The following is an 18,166-nucleotide window of genomic DNA, read 5'->3' on the forward strand; positions in this document are numbered from 1 at the left end:
TTAGATGTGTATGTCAGTCTGAGTCCTCAGATTGCTGTTGATCTTTTTGATAGCATGAGGAAGAAGTGACATTCAGATCTTTGGATGAATCTGAACAGGGCGTATTGTTCTGCACCTCTTGCTCTGAAACTATATTGGATAAACAAGTTATATATGTGTATGGAACCAAGCTCTGACAAGAAACAGGGTAATTATCTGGCCTTATGTCTTCTGACTGCTCGTCTTTTGGTTTTTGGCATGTATTTTCTATGTCTTCTGTGTCTTGGGGTTCCCTGTCTCTTGTTTGTACATCATCTGCCGCATGCATATCTCCTCTTAAAACACCAGATTGTTGGTCGTTATCTTGACACAGACCTACTTGAAATACAAAGTTACGCAATTGACGATCTTTGATGTGTTGGACTATGGTGCTGCGGGGTTGGACTTCTTGATATAGTGCCCTTTGCCTTAAGGATTCTCTTTCTAATAGCTCTTGGGATTCCCAGTCCAAGGAAGGCTGTATTTCAAACTGCCATTCTTGTGCTTTCCAGTCTTTGTTTCTCCAGCCTTGACTTCTCCAGTCCTGGGATCCCAGGCTAACAGGCTGCCAGGATGGAGTTGACCAATATGAACATGACCTTTCTGAGAATTGAAAGCTTTGGGAGTCCCAGTCCAAACATGACGGCATCGGGGTTCTCCTTACTAGCGCTTGCTGTCTTTCTTGCTGGCTATTCAGGGCTTTCTGCTCTAGAGACTGCTCGTCTTCAGATGGTTGAACTTGTTCTTCTGGATGTGGCTTTTCATCACACTGCTGATCTTCTTCCTCCTTGCTGTTAAGCTGTTCTTCTGGGTATAGCTCCTCTACAGATTTTTGGTCTTTGCTTTGCTCATTTTGGGGTTGTTGTACTGGGACCTCCTCCTCTTTGACCTGCTGCTGATCAGATTGCTGGTGGAGGAATAGCTCTGAGGTTTGAGTATATGCATCTTGTTTCTCTGTGGTGTGCTTCTTTGTGGATAGCCAGGCTTTGATTTGCTGATCTATGGATTTCCGTCTTGAAGTTTTCCTTTGTACGTCCACAGAATGTCTCCTTGGGGCTTCGTCACCTTTGATTTGTAGGTCCAGGGAATGTCTCTTTTGAGAGAATATTTTATGTTTGCCTGGCAAGGATAAGGAAAGTCTTCTTGGGGTTGTCTTGCTCATATTAGAGTTCCACTCTTGAGTCAGCTCCATGACTTCTGTTCGAATGTCTCTATAAAATATTTCTGGATCTTGCTGGATTTGAACTTCAGTGTTTAGTTCTTGAAGATCTGAGGATGACATGTCATGGGCCACTGTATCTAGGGTTTGTGTGCTTTGCGATATTTTTTCTGGAGATAGTACATCTTGGTATTTCGAATCATGCGATGGAGTTTCTTGAGAGGAAATCTCTTGTGGTAGAGTTTCTTCAGATTGAGTCCTTTGGGATGGTATGTCTAGAGTTAATGTATCTTGGTGTGGGCTTTCTTGGGATGGAGTCTTTCGGGATGAAATATCTTGGTATGAGCTTTCTTGGGATGGAGTCTTTGGGGATGGAGTATAATGGTGTGAAATCTTTTGGGATGGAGTATATTGGTATGGAGTTTCTTGGAATAGAGTATTTTGAGATGGAGTATCTTGGAATGATGTGTCTTTAGTTAGTATATCTTGGAATGACAGCTCTTGGGATGGAGTCTCTAGGGATAGAGTCTCTTGGGAAGGTATGTCTTGAGTTAGTATATCTTGGTGTGGACTATCTTCTGATTGAGTCTCTTGGGATGATATGCCTTGAGTGAGTGTATCTTGGAATTGCATGTCTTGGGATGGGGTTTCTTGAGATGGTATGTCTTCAGAAGGCAAGTCCTCAGATGTCAGATCATAAGACTGCAAAATACGGGATGATGGGGGTTTAGATTGTAAGACTTGTGTTGACAGAGCTGCCATTAATGTTTGGGATGATAAACTGTCAGGTAACAAAGGGGAGAAATTATGTGAAGATGGAGCTTTTAGAAATTTGGGTGACATATTTTGGTCATCAATCAATTTGGGTTGCAGATCAGAGGTTTGACGTGTAATAGATTCTAGGTCCTCATCATTCAGGTTATTGCTTCTAGACTCTTTTGGGGAAGGAATATTTTCTGAAGACTTTGGTGTTAATGGGGGAGGTAAAGCATCCAGTTTAGTTTCTTCCTCTGGGGAGGGTGGAGGAATAGTCTCCTGTTCATCTGGAACATGCATAGAAGATGTACCCTTATCACTTTTCTGTGAGATATTTTTGGGAGCTGAAGGATTTCTTAAGCCTCTTAACTTGAAGAAAGCATAACCTCCTAAGAAAATGGCTGTTACATTTGAAGTTGTATTATCACTGGGAGAATATCCTTGAAATTCAAATTGTAATTGATTATTTTCTTCTGGCACAGGCTGTTCAGTATTTTGAGGAACTTCTGAAGGGAAGAAGAATACAGCCTATAATACCAAGGGGAAAACAGAGTGTTAGTAGGCCACAGCTGCCTTTTTGTCATTTTCTTACTGTATTCTCATACTATCTTTCCTCTCTCATGTGCACATGTAAGTAGAAGGGAGATGAAGCTCTCCAGCCTTTGCTGTCTGTTCATCAGCATTGATTTGGATGAGTCACTATTCATATATCCTAGATACTGAACAAAGAAATTTGATCAAAATTGCCTTTTTTCATACTGAATAATACTAAATTTTCTAAGACATTTAAAGTATCCAGTTAATATTCATATATTTACAATATCTAGTTAATGTTCATATACAAATGTCTACTATTTGATTTGTTAATTATTTAGATGAACTGAATGTTGGTGATTAAAGACAATCAGAACTCACCCTTTAAGTGCTGAAAATTATAACCAGAATAACATATGAGTAGATGATGATAAAAATCACCCAGTATGATGCCTACTATTGAAATAGGTACTAGGTTCTGAGGAAGAAGTTAATTTACAGTATCATTTAAAAGAATGATACATTCAAGAAAAATGTCTATCCAAGAAGATGAAAGACTTCTGCGTTGAAACCTCCAAAATATTGCTGAATGTATTTGTAAGAAGAATTAGACAAATGGAGATCTTCTCCATGTTTATTTATAACAAGACAAACTTGTTTAAAAAATCAATGCTATGCAAAAATGTAGTAATAAGAGCAGCGGGGCTGCGTCCCCAACACCCCAGCCGCCTGCTAGCTTATGCCCGAAATAACAACACACAAATTGTATTCATTTAAACACTGCTTGGCCCTTTAGCTCTAGCCCTTACTGGCTAATTCTGATATCCCGATCAACCCATCTCTAATAATCTGTGAGCACCGGTCTTACCGGGAAGATTCTAGCCTACATCCATCCTGGGTCGGAGCTTCATCGCGTGTGTCTGCCCGAGAGCGGGGCATGGCGTCTCTCTGAGGCGTCTGCCCCCCGAGAGGAGAGCTGTCGAGTCTGAGCTCACTTCCTCTTCCTCCCAGCATTCTGTTCTGTTTTCTCCACCCACCTGTGTTCTAACCTATGAGGGCCAGCCAAGCAGTTTCTTTATTTTTTTTAACCAATGGCCTTCCTCCATCACAAAAATATACAGATTTAATGCTATCCGTGTCAAAATAAAAATATCCTCATTCTCAGTTATACATAAAACATATTTCAAACTTATATGGACTCTTAAGGAGGCCAGAATAGCAAAACTATTTAATCAGAAGAATATTTGGTGATATAATAGTTGCTTATTTTGAAACTTCAATCAAGTTATGGTAAGATAGACAGGTAGATAAAATAGAGGACCCAGAAACAAGCATGATATAAATAGTTCATTGAGTTTCAACAGTGATGCCAGGATCACTCTTTGTGAAAGGATAGTCTTTTTTAACAATCAGCACTAGGAAAACTGTTTAGCCACATGCAAAAAATAGATTGAACCTTTACCCAATACCATAGACAAACATCAGTTCACATTGGATAAAACATTAAAGCCAAAAGGTGTGTACTTTTGTGGGCCCTATCCTCTTTAATTCCTTTAAAGAGTAGTGCTGGAATGGTGCTACCCACATTCAGGATATATTTTACCTACCCTTTCCTTTCTGAAAACATTCTCACAGACAAACCCAGAGATCTAAAGTCATCTAGGCTCTTTGTAATCCAATTAAGATGGTAACCGAGATTAGTTGTCACAGTTGGATTTGGTGGCAGTTTCATGGGTAAGACAACAAGAGAGGAATGGGGAGAAGGTTCATTTGACAAAGTGCCTGCTGTACAAGGCAATTCTGAATTAAGATGGCCAGAAGTCATGTAAAGCATGCCAGTGTGTTCTTGTTACTCTAACAGGTACAGTGAGAGATTCAGTCTCAAACAAACATAGACTGGTCCAATTGAAGAAAAATATACAATGCTGACCTTTGGCACAAACAAGGTGCATGAATACACATGCACACGCCACATACACAATATCACAATATACTCAAGCATATAATAACAAGAGAATGAAAAGAATACAAAAATCAGATTTGATAAAAATATGCCTTTTGTGCATTGAAGCTACTGTCCAGAATGTAAAAAAGATTAACAATCTGAAGGGACAGGATGGGATGAAATATTTATAGATCATATGTCTGATAAGAAATTACCAAACTGTATATATAAAACATTACAGTTCAACAACAACAAATGAGAAACCTAATTAAGAAATGGGCATGGGTCTATAAAAATCTCTTGTTCAACCTCTTGATCTACCTCTGCTAAGAGGCGTATGAAAATCGACATTAACCTTTGGGATGGTGGGGTTGAACTATATCTTGATTGTGATGGTCATTAAGTAGATATATGTAATTTGTCAAAACTTGTCATACAGCATACTTAGAATGAGTGTGTTTGATTGTTTAAAGTTAAAAGCAAGCAAGGAAGCAAGCAAACACTGTAACTGGAGATGTCTCATTCATTTCTGGTCACCCAGATCTGAATAATCACGTAGAAACTATATTAATTCCATCTCTGTTTGGCCTCCTAGCTCAGGCTTCTTATTAATTAACTCTTACATCTTAAATTAACCCATTTCTATTAGTCAGTGTATCACCACAAGGCTATGGCCTACTGGTAAGGGTTCAGTGGCATCTGTCTCCTTTGGCAACTACATTGCATCTTCTTAACTCTGCCTACTCTTTCTCTCTATCTCTGCTTGGCTTTTCCACCTGGCATTATTCTGCCCTGCCATAGGCCGAAGAAGCTTCTTTATTAACCACTGGTAATAAAACATATTCACAGCATACAGAGGGGAATTCCACATCAAAACACTGTCAAGCACAGTCCAGACTGCTGTCATAACTCAGAAAACACAGCCAGGAGCAGCACCACACTAGTCATAGAACACAAATCCTATGTTCTGTCATACCGGAGATGTTAGTTAATCCCTGTGTTAAATCTTAATTCATTTTGATGTAGAATAAGGGTGTTGTTATATATTAAAATGGTTATTATGTTGACACTGAGTGAGTACAATATTGTTTGACATTCTAAATGAACAGTAAGGGTATATGCTCTCAGGGTCACGTGCTATGGATTTTCCACAAAGTCCCATATTTTTTTTTATTATTTTCAGGATGATAAAGAATTCTATATGAACAGAGATGACTGAGGACAGTAGATAATTCAAGAATGGAAAGCAAGTTATCTTTATGTGAGCATCACTCTTAAGCTTGGACCCCTCTGATCTTTCTAATTTAGGAGTTTCAGTGTGGCATTTGAGCATATTGCCTCTGCACAGAAAATAGATGCCAATGTGGGGTGATGATCCCAGTGTGGATGCAGTAGTAGCAACCTCTATGCTATTTTTACCCTTAGAGGGAGGAAGCTTGTAGGCAAGCTGGCCTGGAGTATACAGTAGTGAATAGCAGGAGAGACCTTTTCTCAAAACAAAGGTGAGGACCAACATCTGTGGTTGTCCTTCTCTCTCCACACTCACACTGTGTACATACACACAAGAACACACACGTGTATACACACGTACATGCACACACAGAGATATTCAATTCTCATGATAATCTTGGGCGCACCTTTCTCGAACTGGTCCAGCAACTGCTTCTTAAGAATATAATAGTCACAGAGATGCTGAACTCCACTATGGTGATGATTAATAAAATGGACAAAATTCCCTAAAAATAAGAAGGAGAAAGAAATCATATTTAGGACAGAAGCAGCATCACTTTAAAAACAGAAGCCAAGAATACTTTAGACCCTATGACCAAGTTTGGGAAAACTTATATTCATGCTGTTCTGTAGCTATTAAACATTGCATCATTGTCATGTCTTTCTGTATCAGTAGGGCTAAGATAGTCTCTAGGGTGAAACAAGGAAGGACACAGTAGAATGCAGTAGCATTCCTATAGTCACTTGCCATTTAATTACAAAACCTTGTTTTGTTTCCTGTGTGAGAACACAGTACCCCAATGCCTGCTTTTTCCTGCCCCAAGGTAGCTGGGGATGCCCATGTTTTGGAAGTGAAAGTTTCAGTTATGTATTCACCTATGTGTCAACTAAAACAAACCTACAAGATGGATCGAGTACCCATATTGACATTTTGCTACAAGATGGATCGAGTACCCAGACTGACATTTTGCAGGCGCTACTTTAAGGTAGTGTCTTCATTGAGAGGTGGGAGGGTGCAGTATTCTAAAAGCTTAAATACTGAGGGCAGCAAAAGCTGGGTACAATTGTGCGCAAGGTCACACTTACCCGGGAGAGTGAATAAAGCTCCCTGTCTCTCAGTTTCTTTTGAACACCTGCAGAAGCTTAGATAATGGCCTGGAGTGTGTACACACCCTGCTGTGTTAAGTCCTGTGCTGTCTGCCTTCCAGCCCGAGAGAACTAGCCCCAGTCCTTATAAAACTTCCATCTATGCACTTGGGTCAAGTAGGGCAGGATTTTATTCCCTATAATTGTTTTCTGGCTCTCTTTAGGAACCCAAGTATAATTTGGGACTTTATCTCAGCACACTCAAGGAGGTCCTTTAGTTTACTTCAACAGATGATTGTGATTACAGGAATTAAATCACAGGAGATAATTTCCCATGATTCTACATCACTTTTGTTCTTATTGGTTCAAATTTTCAAATTCTAGGATCCAAGTCTTCAAGATGTTGCTATCAGAAACAGATTAAAAGTCCAGAGTTTTCTTGGGACCAGAGGAAAAGGCCCGTTGGCATCTTTGACATGATTGAAAATGATGTTGGGGCTGGCATGGTGATAGCACTTTGGTATCAAGCCTGACAGCCTTAGTTTAAGCCTCAGGATCCTCATGTTGAGAGGAGATAAAGAACTTCTGTAAGCTGTTCTCGAATGTTCACATGCAAGCTGTGGCATTGTGGACCACACATACCTCAAGTAAATAAATGTAAAAAATCATTAAAATAATTTAATGTCATGTATTGCTTATATGATAGACTCTTAAAACCTTAATTTTAATTAGGAGCTGGAGATAGTCAGAAATTTTGAGCACTGGCTCTTTCCTGGAGGACCTGGCTTCACTTTCCAGAATCCACACAGTAGCTAATAAACATCTATAATTCTAGTCCCAGAGCATCTAGTACCATCTCTTGGCTTCAGAGACACTAGGCATGCACATGGTATATAGTCCCACATTCAAGCAAAACACCCCCACACATACAAAAATAAATTAACAAAATAAAAATCACATGTATAATTATATTTCCTCATAAATTAATATATCATATACTCTACCAAGTAAAAATTTACAATGATATGAAATGGCTTGTATATTTAAAAGATTGCAACTCCTCACTTTCTCCCACCATAGTTTGTTTTATACCAATAGAGTAACTTTTTGATTATCAAAAAGTAAACTCTAATACAATTGAAGTAATAATAGTTATAATATAGCTATTGAGTATGTATACTTTGTCAAGTATTATTTGAAGTAATTCTTTCCACAGGTCAATGAGGCAGCTTTTATATTAATATCTTAAATTTTTACAAGAGAAAACAAGCCAAGATACGGAGCTGTACAATATTACACCAAGCTCACAAGCTCCCCGGAGCTATAAGTACGATTAAAAATCAAGAGACTGTGGTTCTAGAAGCAGCTATACTTGAGGTCAGGGGTAAAAAGCAACTCATCATTGTGCTGTGGACATAGCCTGGTGGCTAAGGTCACACAGACTCCTCATCCAGAATCAGGTCACTCACAAGAAGAAGCGTTCTGCCTACGACACACGTTCCTTCGAGGGAGGGCGCCCAGCAGAATTTGTGCTGCTGTGTAAAGCTGACGAGGATCAAGGCAATCCCAGCTAATGCAACCAGCGAGCTGAAGATATTCATGGTTGTGACTCCTGGTCTCTGGAAAATAGATTTAAGACATGGTAAAGTAAATAAAAACTAAAGCTAAAGATGCCTTGTAGGAAATTCTAGGAACTTTTCTAGTTCTAGAGGCTGCATCAGGTCCATGTGATTGGAAGGTCTGACAAGTTCAGTTCTGACTGGTCAAAGCCAGAAGGCAAAGCAAACTGTAGAATGGGCCAACAATGCCCTGTGTTTAGCGATCCTGAAATGTCCATCTCATCTCAACACAAATCATCTTTCACAACCTGGAAGGACATGGTGCCTTGGGAAATATCTCACCTTGGAAATCAGATTTGATTTTGAGTCCTGCTTTTATTAGAACTTGTACCAACTATTTAATCTGTCTGAGTCTCAATTTCTACCTTTGAAAATGAGAATGACTTAACTGTAATCATTTATTTTCTAAAGATTTAGTACATATACTAAATATATATCACTACCACATTAGGCCCCAGACATATAAAGATTCATGTGCGAACTGACAGCTCACCATCTGGCTCACTTACATTCCCCAGGAAGATTGAAACAATGACCAGCACAACTGTCTGGTTAAAGATGGTAAAATCTGGATTAGGGGTTAAAGTTGCCCTGTTTTGTTCTTCGTGCTCCAACATGGGAGGCATAAAAAGCTGATTGCTCCACTTAGTTCCTTTTAATTTTTAAAATTATTTCATTTATTTTATGAGAATTTCATATGTGAGTATTGTGTTTACATCACCCCCCCACTCCAGCTTCTCCCGTGTTCTATCTCCTCACTTCTCAAATTCATGACCTCTAATTATTAATGATTATTTTTTACATATATGTACATATAAATTTATAATACAACCTACAGAGTTAATTTAGTGTTGTTCATTTGTATGTTTCTTTAGGACTGAACACTTGGGATTAGATCATCTATGAGGCTTATCCCTGAAACAAACTGATTGCCCCTATCTCAGCAGTCATAGATTATAGTTCTTCAACTACTAGATTGTAGTTCTGGGGTGAGGCCTCATGATATTTCTCATTCATATTGGCATGTCAGTTGGTGTCATTTTTCAGGTCTTATTTAGGCAACCATGGTGTTGAGATCACGGGTTCAGATCCCCTGTCATAATGGAGGATGCAGTTGTACAGTAGATGCTCTGGCCCTTACAGTCTTTCTTACACCCTGCGAGCTGTTCCCTGAGCCTCCAGTTGTACTGTAGATAGATCAGTTGGTGTTGGGCACCCTCTGCTTAATTCCTTTTATTCGTTCTCAGTACATTTGATGGGAGAGGTGGGCATGTCTGAGTTTCTTACAAGAGAGCTGTGTTGTGGGCATCATATTATTTCCTTCATCATCATTCTTAATTTTTAGAAAGAAAGTGTCATTCCAGAGTGTATCTACTGTACCTCTGTGGGCTGTATCTTGTCTACTAAGGTTGGAAATGAAGCCATGAGTTTACATTCCTGGAGCTGTGGCAAGCCTGGGAAGTGCACTTACAGCTATTCACCCTAAGCTGAGATCTTTATTGAAGAAGATCTTTATTTGGTTTTGGCAAAACAAACAAACAAACAAACACACACACACACACACACACACACACACCCCCCCTCAAAATCCAAAAAGACACAAAACCAAGGAGCATGCAAATCTGTCATACACTCTCCATATTAAGTCCTTTGGTCTCTCTAGTCTCTGTTTTGGCTTCCACAGGGAACATTAACAGACTCAGGTCTCTGGATATATGACCCCTCAAGCAGATTGTGTCTTACAAAGAGCACAGCCAGCCCTAGTCCCATCTGATCCTTATTATGGGATTGTCATGTCAGGTAGACCCTTACTGTCCATCATGGAAGGAATTAGGAACTAAGTGACTGTGGTCATCCCATCCATGCAGTCCCACCCCCGTGTGTCATGCCATGCCTTCTTCCGTCTGTAAAGCTCTCCACGAGGCATAGATAACCTTTGTGGCTATCTCAGCTCTGGAAGAAGACAATATAGATGCTGTCCGCATCTATCTCCAGAGGAGCAGATGGAGGCATTCATTCCTCTCCCTAGGACCACTCTAGGGTTTGTAACTATCCCCAGGAAATTGACAGAGAGCCATGAAAACGGATCCAGTGACTCAGAGAGGAAGCCCAGAGCTCTAGGGCTTCCTGCAATGATTAGCTGAGAATAAGAATATTTACACAGCACCAAGCCTTTTGTAAGTATTATCTCAGTCCTCACAGTAGCTCTTAGGAATCTCCCTTCAAGTTGACAGAGCAATGAGAGCCAAGCAGCTCTGACTCAGTCCTACAACCAGGAAAGGCAGAGAGAGGAATATAAAGTGACAGGAGACAGAAGCTCAGGATTCAGTCTGGGGTTTCATAGAGAAGGCATTCAGCATTCAGTCTAAGGACTTGTAGCGACGGGATACCCCATTCGGTCTGAGGATTTCATATAGGTATGAACTAGTGACTGGCTGCTCTGCTTCTCTCTGATCTTTCAACTTTCACCCCCCTAGTATCTAACTCTGGGTTTTTATTATTAAGGTCAAGTAAAAATTGCACTACAGAAAAAAAAAATTGCACTACAGCCTCCGAGCAAAGCACCTGTTGTCATTGGAGGCGGGGCTGGGGATAGAAAGTGAGGGTGACAGGGTTCTGGGGTGGGTTTGGTTCAGATAGTGTTTTTCAACTTTGAGACTGTAGATGTTTTGTTCAGATGATTTTTCTATTGTTGTAGGAAGTCTTCCCATGTTCCCATTGGTTTAAAGCTTGCTTAGAGGGGGCTGAAGGGAAGACTCAGTGGTTAAGAGCTGGCTGCTTTTTTAGAGGACCCAGGTTCAGTTTTACATAGTGGCTGATAAATATCTGTAACTCCAGTTTCAGGGGATCTGATACCCTCTTCTGGCCTCATTGGGCAAAACACTCCTACACATAAAATAAAAACAAATTCAAAAAGTATGCTTAGAGACAACCCTGGCTCTTACCCTCCAGCTGCCAATAGTATACCCCACCTAGTTTTGACAACCAAAAGAGATCTCGGATGTTGTGAACTATTCCCCGTGGAAAGAGAAGGAGCAAAAATCTACTCCCAAATAAAAATCATTTAACTTCAGCAATATAGGATGGTTCCCAATGGGTGACTTTCAGTTCTCTTGACAAGAGAAGTGGGAGAAAGGGAAAGAACACGGGGCTAAATCATCCACACGTTGGGTTTGAACCACAAATTTGATGCATAAAAGATCTTCCTGAGAGTTCGAGGCCAGCCTGGTCTACAAGAGCTAGTTCCAAGACAGGCTCCAAAAGCTACAGAGAAACCCTGTCTCGAAAATCAAAAAAAAAAAAAAAAAAAAAAAAAAAAAAGGTCTTCCTGAGAAACACTGAAGCTTAAGGCCAAAGCTGCTACAAAGCAAATGGATTTTAAATCAGGTAGAAGTGATTAAAACTACTTACCCGATTTCGTCTTAATTTATCATTGAACACTGTGATGAATCCTGTCAGAGAAAACTGTTGGGAAGACAAGAGGCAATGGTTAACAGGTGGCCCATCTAATCTGTCTACAACACAGTCTCCTCTGGGTTTTCAAACTGTCAGCGGTACTCCCCCTCCCCAGCATCTAGCCTTTCCAACCTGAGTGTTAGGGAGAAACATCCTTGTTTTAATTCCATCTATAGGGGTTGGTATCGGCACCTGGGTCTTAGCATCTAAAATCCGTATGCTGCAATACAGACACTGGGAAGCTTCTGCTGGCATTCCTCTGCTCCACCTGCCCCCCCACCTCCAGACTCCCTCATGCCCTCTCTCTTGGGGCCTCACAGTATCACCTTCCTTCTCTGGGCAACCACATCTTTCTAGTTGATGTTCCCAGGATGGCTGTCTTCCTTGAATTCATTTCCCCCTCAAAAACCCACAGTGAACTCTAATGAGAACACACCTTTCAACAAAAAGAAGAAACACGGTCATCGGTAGACACCATTTGCCCTGATGCTGAAATGCATACAGCCATGTTTAATGCTGCCCTCTTCACAATAGCTAGAGGTAGAGTCAGCTCAGATGCCATTAGCTAATGAGCAGACAGTGCCTAGGTGCTTCCATGTTATGCCACGGCCGTGCATGCACTTTTCTCAGTTGTTTTCCCATGACACACCCTTAGCTAGTGCCTTTGGTCATAGCCAGGAGAAGCATCCATTCCTTTTGCCGCAGCTCGTGAGAATCCCTGTATGAAGTGCTTCTCTGCCCCGGGGCCAGGTGGGTCCTCCACTACACCCTCACACATTTCTCTGGCGCACTTCTAGGTGTAAGATCATTTGGCACACTTCTCAGGAAGGGCTTTTCCCCACAGTACTTAGAGATCTGGAATGTTACCAAGAAGATGAAGTTGTGTGTTCAGTAAATGTCTTTCCCATGAAGACTGATTTGTTTTAATTTAAAAAGTCATTCTTTTTTCAATTTACATACCAATTGCAGTTCCCCCTCCACCCCTCCTCCTGTCCCCCCCCCCCCATGCCTCCCACTTAGTTCCCCATCCACTTCTCAGAAAGGGTAAGGCCTCTCATGGGGAGTCCACAAAGTCTGTCTTGCAAGGTTGAGGCAGGACCCAGTCCCTCTCCCTAGAATTGAAGCTGAACAAGGTATTCCTCCATAGGAATGGGCTAGAAGAATTGATATGTTTTAAAAAGCAGTAAATCAAGTCCTACTAAACTTCACACCTGTCACTCTCACAACTTGTATTGGGAGAATTTGGTTGGACAATGGGGAGGTGAAGCCTACTGCATGTACTGGCTTTTGAGGATCCTATTCTCTTTTGATGTATACCTTGCTCAGCCTAGATATAGTAGGGAGGGCCTTGATCCTTCCTCAAAGCAATGTGCCTTACCCTTTCTGAGGATTGGATGGGGGTGGGGTGGGGGGTAAGTGGAAGGAGTGGGAGGAGGGGAAGAAGTGGAAACTTGGATTGGTAAGTATAATGAAAAAGATAGTTTGGTTTTTTAAAAATAAATAAATAATGAGTACTAAAAAAACCCAAAAAACCAAACAAAAACAAAGAAATCCACTTCCTATTCTTTCATTGGGAAAATGAAATGTTATCATTTGTTTTGGAAATACAAATTATTGAAATGGCACAGAATGCTTATCAAAACACATGACTGGTTTTCATAGAGACAGTGGTCCCATTAGTTAATTCAGTTATTTGCTTATTGATTGATTGATCCATGCCTTCAGTCATGCATCTCATATCTCAAGCATGGTCCTAATTTCTTTTATTTTTTTTTAATTTTATTTTTTATTTTTTTGGTTTTTTCGAGAAGGAAGTAAACAGACCCGATTCTCATCCTCTTGTATGTTTTGATGTGAGATACTCTAGTGAGTTTACTCTTAAATGTGCAGCAACAGTTAGGAACCAAGCTGGAGGGTTTGGTGTTGTAATAGGAGTGGCGGGCCGCTTCCTGCCACAAGGCCACTCGCACGGCTAGCTTTACCCGAAATAATTACATGGACACTGTATTCTTTTAAACACTGCCTGGCCCATTAGTTTTAGCCTCTTAACCTATTTCTAATAATCTATGTAGTACCACGAGGTGCGCTTACCAGGAAAGATCTTAACCTGCGTCTGTCTGGAGTGGGAGAACCATGGCGACTCCCTGACTCAGCTTCTTTCTCCCAGCATTCTGTTCTGTTTACTCCACCCACCTAAGGGTTGGCCTATCAAATGGGCCTAGGCAGTTTCTTTATTAATTAACCAACGAAAGCAACAGATTAGAAAGAAATCACTCCCACATCAGTTCAGTGGAACTAGCATAGTACTAAGAACAAAATTGATGGCTCCATGGTCACCTGTCAGTGACAGTCCTAAACCCCTCTGGGACTAAGAAGGGTACTGAGCTATGATGACCCTCAAGTTTTCCTCCTCCTTGGGTCCTGTTCTTTGAGTGATAACTGCATGAATTCCTGTTCTCAGGCTACCGTGTCTGCACGTGGTAAAGTAGACTGTCTGCCTGCTTCGTCATCCAGGTTGGTACTGCGGGATGCACTCTACCCATGGGCTTTGGACAAGCACCTAGGGACAGCTGTTACTGTGAGGGTGGCAGACAACGACCAATGGGATAATATGGAATAATTTCTTTTACCGAAGAGTGGTTTGCCTGTTTGGTGTCTAGGAAGGGACACACTTAGGAAATTATTGTCAAAGAACTGAATGCAATTCCCATCAGTCTTTATAGCAATTTCTGACATGTTCTTAGCATGTGGTACTTACAATAACTGCTCCCCAGAATGGATATCCTGTGAGGATCACGAGAGGAAATTTTTTGGAGAAAAAGATGAAATTCAATGCTAATATAATCCCAAGGCCCACCATGACCAGAGAAAGGAGAATCTGGGTGGCCTGGAAGGAGAAAATGAACATGAGGTTACAAGAGCCCAGGCCTCCGGCTGCACACTACCCCAGTACAAAAATCTTCCATGTCCCCATCATGCTGAGTCCCTCCAAAATTTAATTCTTCACTCGGGTCCTTTACTATTTCCCAAGATCCCCAGTATATCTTGTAGCAGACATAGTTGAATTCACGCGTGACTAAACCCCGATTGCAAACTTCTTAAGGACAGGTCCCCCAAACTACTCCCTTACCCCCTTCCTCCTCTGTCACACTGGCATCTTCTGGTTATCCTCACACTTAGCTTCTACAATCGACAGTGTGGCCCATCCTTGGTTTGCATGGGAAAGTGGGTGGGAGGCTTGGTCCCAGGACAAAAATCTGAGGATGCTTAAGTCTCTTACGTTAAAAATGTTATGTATAGATAATCTGCACACATCCTCTTGTTTGTACATTGTTTTCCCAGACAGGATCTCCTGCATTCCAAATTGTGCTCAAATCATCAGGTAGCATAGGGTGATTGTAATCACCTGGCTCTCCTGCCTCCACCTCCCAGTGCTGGGAGAACAGGCTTGCATCACCACACCTGTCTCCTCCTGTATCATTTAAATTGTCTCCTAGGGTGGTAGTATGCAATGGTCCATATACACAAGCACCAGAAGCCTTTAAGCATCATCTGCCTAGGAGTGAACAAAACACTTGCTAGAATGTAAATGCATGAAGTAGCTGCTTATTACACTGTCTGTGGAATGTGTATAAGAAAACTAGCTGTACATATTCATTTTTTAAAATATTTTCATTCTGTGTTATTTGAGTCTATGCATCCTGAGACCTATACCTCACTGATGAACTTTGACCTCGCCTTCCCTGACTTCTTAGTTTCTGTGAGAGGCACTGCCATAGCCTGGGGCCACTTCCTAAGAAGATTTTTGGAAAAATTACATAGTTTTCTGCTTCCCCTGTGTTGGAAGCCAGAGACCAGAACTAGCTCCCCATGAAAGAGCCATAGGACTTCCCTGGGGTTAGGTGAGTTATTAGACTAGTCACTCCTGAAAGCTCCTTAATCCAGCACCTCAGAAACATGTCTGCATTGACCACTGAGAGTTAACATATAATTCAGACAAAAGGCAAACTGCATTGCCCTTCTAAAGAGATCTTTTCTCTATTTTAATCAAAATCCTTGGAAATGGCTCATGATGACTCTTCTCTGAGGATCCATTTTTTCACAAGCCATTGGCTTAGATGTACTGCCTTTTCAGTTTTTGAATAGTTTGTACATGAATATATGTATCACATTAACCCATTACCTTCTTTTAGCCTGCTCGCATCCATACTGAACCTTTCTTTTCCCCAACTAATCCTTAATTTTCATGTCCTTTTTGGTAACTCACTGACTTTATTTAGAGTTACCTATATAAGCAGTGACTTATGTTATGGGGCTATTGATTGGAGCATGGGCAAAACTTATCAGTAGCTGCACTTTTGGGGAAAATTACTGATTCCCTTGCTGCCCCCCAGCAATCATTATCTGTCAATAGCTCTCTGGGGAGGGTGGAGACTAGTGAGCTTCCTTGACTGTAGAAGGATACTTTGCAGATGAAATGGCAGGGAGGAAGGGAGACCAACTCCCTCCCTGAATATGATGGCACAAAGCCACCTCTGTAGACAAAAATGGAGAATTGGCCCCTTTCCTCCCTTCTGGGATGATCCATGAAAAGGCAGAACTCACCCCCAAAACTTTTGGCTCCCCCTTCAGGAGATCAAGCAGAGAGTTATGAGGTCTGTAAGGAAAGGCGGTCAAGATGGTTTCATTTGGGTCTATAGTGATGACATGGCTCCTTCTTTTCTCCTCAGATGGTGGCTCCATGATTTAGCAGTAGAGCTCTGTTAGGAGAAGGAGTGAAAGGACATTGCAGCCGTAATCATGATGTATTTCCTCCCTAGGGCCACATAGAGACCTCCGCAATGAGCCCGTAGCAACTGCATAGTACTAGAACCACAGAATCCCAGTCATTGAGTCATAGAATCTGAAAATTCTAGAGTGTACCAGCCTTCTCAATTCTTATAGAGGAAGCATGAAAAACAGGCTCTAGTATAAGCTTGCTTAAAAAGCATATAGTAGGCACAAAATTAGCTAGATGGTACACACAAAACAAGTGCCTGTCTGTACCTGTATTAATATATATGCGCACACACATATATGTATACACACACACACATATATATATATATACATGCACACATATATTTCACAATTCTGCTCTGATACTCTACCAAATATTAATTACAATTATACATGGTTTAGAATTTTTTCAGGCAAATCTTTTATATTCATGTGTTTATTATGATTTCAACTGCTAAATCGCTGAGGTAAGCAGTTGAATCGGGCCAAGGTCCCAATGAGGAGCAGAAGGAGGGAGAACATGAGCAAGGAAGTCAGGACCGCGAGGGGGGCACCCACTGAGACAGTGGGCTGATCTATTGGGAGCTCACCAAGGCCAGCTGGTCTGGGACTGAAAAAGCATGGGATAAAACCGGGCTCACTGAACAATGGCAGACAATGAGAGCTGATGAGAAGCCAAGGATAATGGCACTGGGTTTTGATCCTACTGCATGTACTGGCTTTGTGGGAGCCTAGCCAGTTTGGATGCTCACCTTCCTAGACCTGGATGGAGGGAGGAGGACCTTGGACTTCCCACAGGGCAGGGAACCCTGACTGCTCTTTGGACTGGAGAGGGAAGGGGAGAGCAGTGGGGGGAGGGGGAGGGAAATGAGAGGCTGGGAGGAGGCAGAAATTTTTTTCAATAAAAAAATAAATAAAAACTTAAAAAAATAAAATAAAGTAAAATATGAAAAAAACTTTTTATTTTTTTTGTGGATTTCATATCATGTATCCTGATCCCACTCATCCTCCCCTTCCCTTGATTCCATCCTCTGACCTTGCAATCTCACCCCAAAACAAAATCAAATTTTAAAGTGAAAAGAAAAAAACAAAAGCAAACAAAATCTCAGTGTGGACACTGCAGTGTGTCACAGTGTACCCTTCAGTTCACATTCATTGCAATGAGTCAAGGATCTGGTTCAAAGCCTCTGGCTTCTGCTACGCTATTGACACTGGACCTTCATTGGGACTTCTCTTGGATATCCTTTTGTTGTCCTGTGTGGTAGAGATCCTGATGTTTTGGATCTGTAGGCCTGGCCCCTTCACATGCTCCAGCAATCCATAGGTGAGGTGGATATTGGGGTGGGCTAGCTCATAGGCCTGGTTCTGGGCCTGGGTGGTAGCTGGGTTGGTCGTTCTGCCAGTTTGCTTCATTGTCATCACCCATGCCGTTATATTTGAATTAGAATGTATGAAATGATGGTGGTAATGGCAATGATGAGGAAAAGGCAGTAAAGGCGTGCACTGCTCTTTCAGAGGGAAAGACAATAAAGGGGTGCACTGCTCTTTCAGAGGGAAAGACAATAAAGGGGTGCACTGCTCTTT

The 18,166-nt window shown here is 41.4% G+C and overlaps 1 protein-coding gene across 1 annotated transcript; it reads right to left on the bottom strand.

The window, feature by feature from the left end:
- Nucleotides 1–13: 13 nt before the first annotated feature.
- Nucleotides 14–16,546, bottom strand: Ms4a14 (membrane spanning 4-domains A14). The gene is made up of 6 exons (XM_075975231.1): nucleotides 16,409–16,546; nucleotides 14,562–14,690; nucleotides 11,759–11,812; nucleotides 8,198–8,347; nucleotides 6,050–6,148; nucleotides 14–2,461 (listed from the first exon to the last, which is right to left on the bottom strand). The coding sequence occupies exons 1-6, from the start codon at nucleotides 16,544–16,546 to the stop codon at nucleotides 14–16; spliced, it is 3,018 nt and encodes a 1,005-aa protein (XP_075831346.1).
- Between the last annotated feature and the right edge of the window lie 1,620 nt (nucleotides 16,547–18,166).

This window comes from Microtus pennsylvanicus, chromosome 5 (genome assembly GCF_037038515.1).
Source record: "Microtus pennsylvanicus isolate mMicPen1 chromosome 5, mMicPen1.hap1, whole genome shotgun sequence".
Classification (NCBI taxonomy): domain Eukaryota; kingdom Metazoa; phylum Chordata; class Mammalia; order Rodentia; family Cricetidae; genus Microtus; species Microtus pennsylvanicus.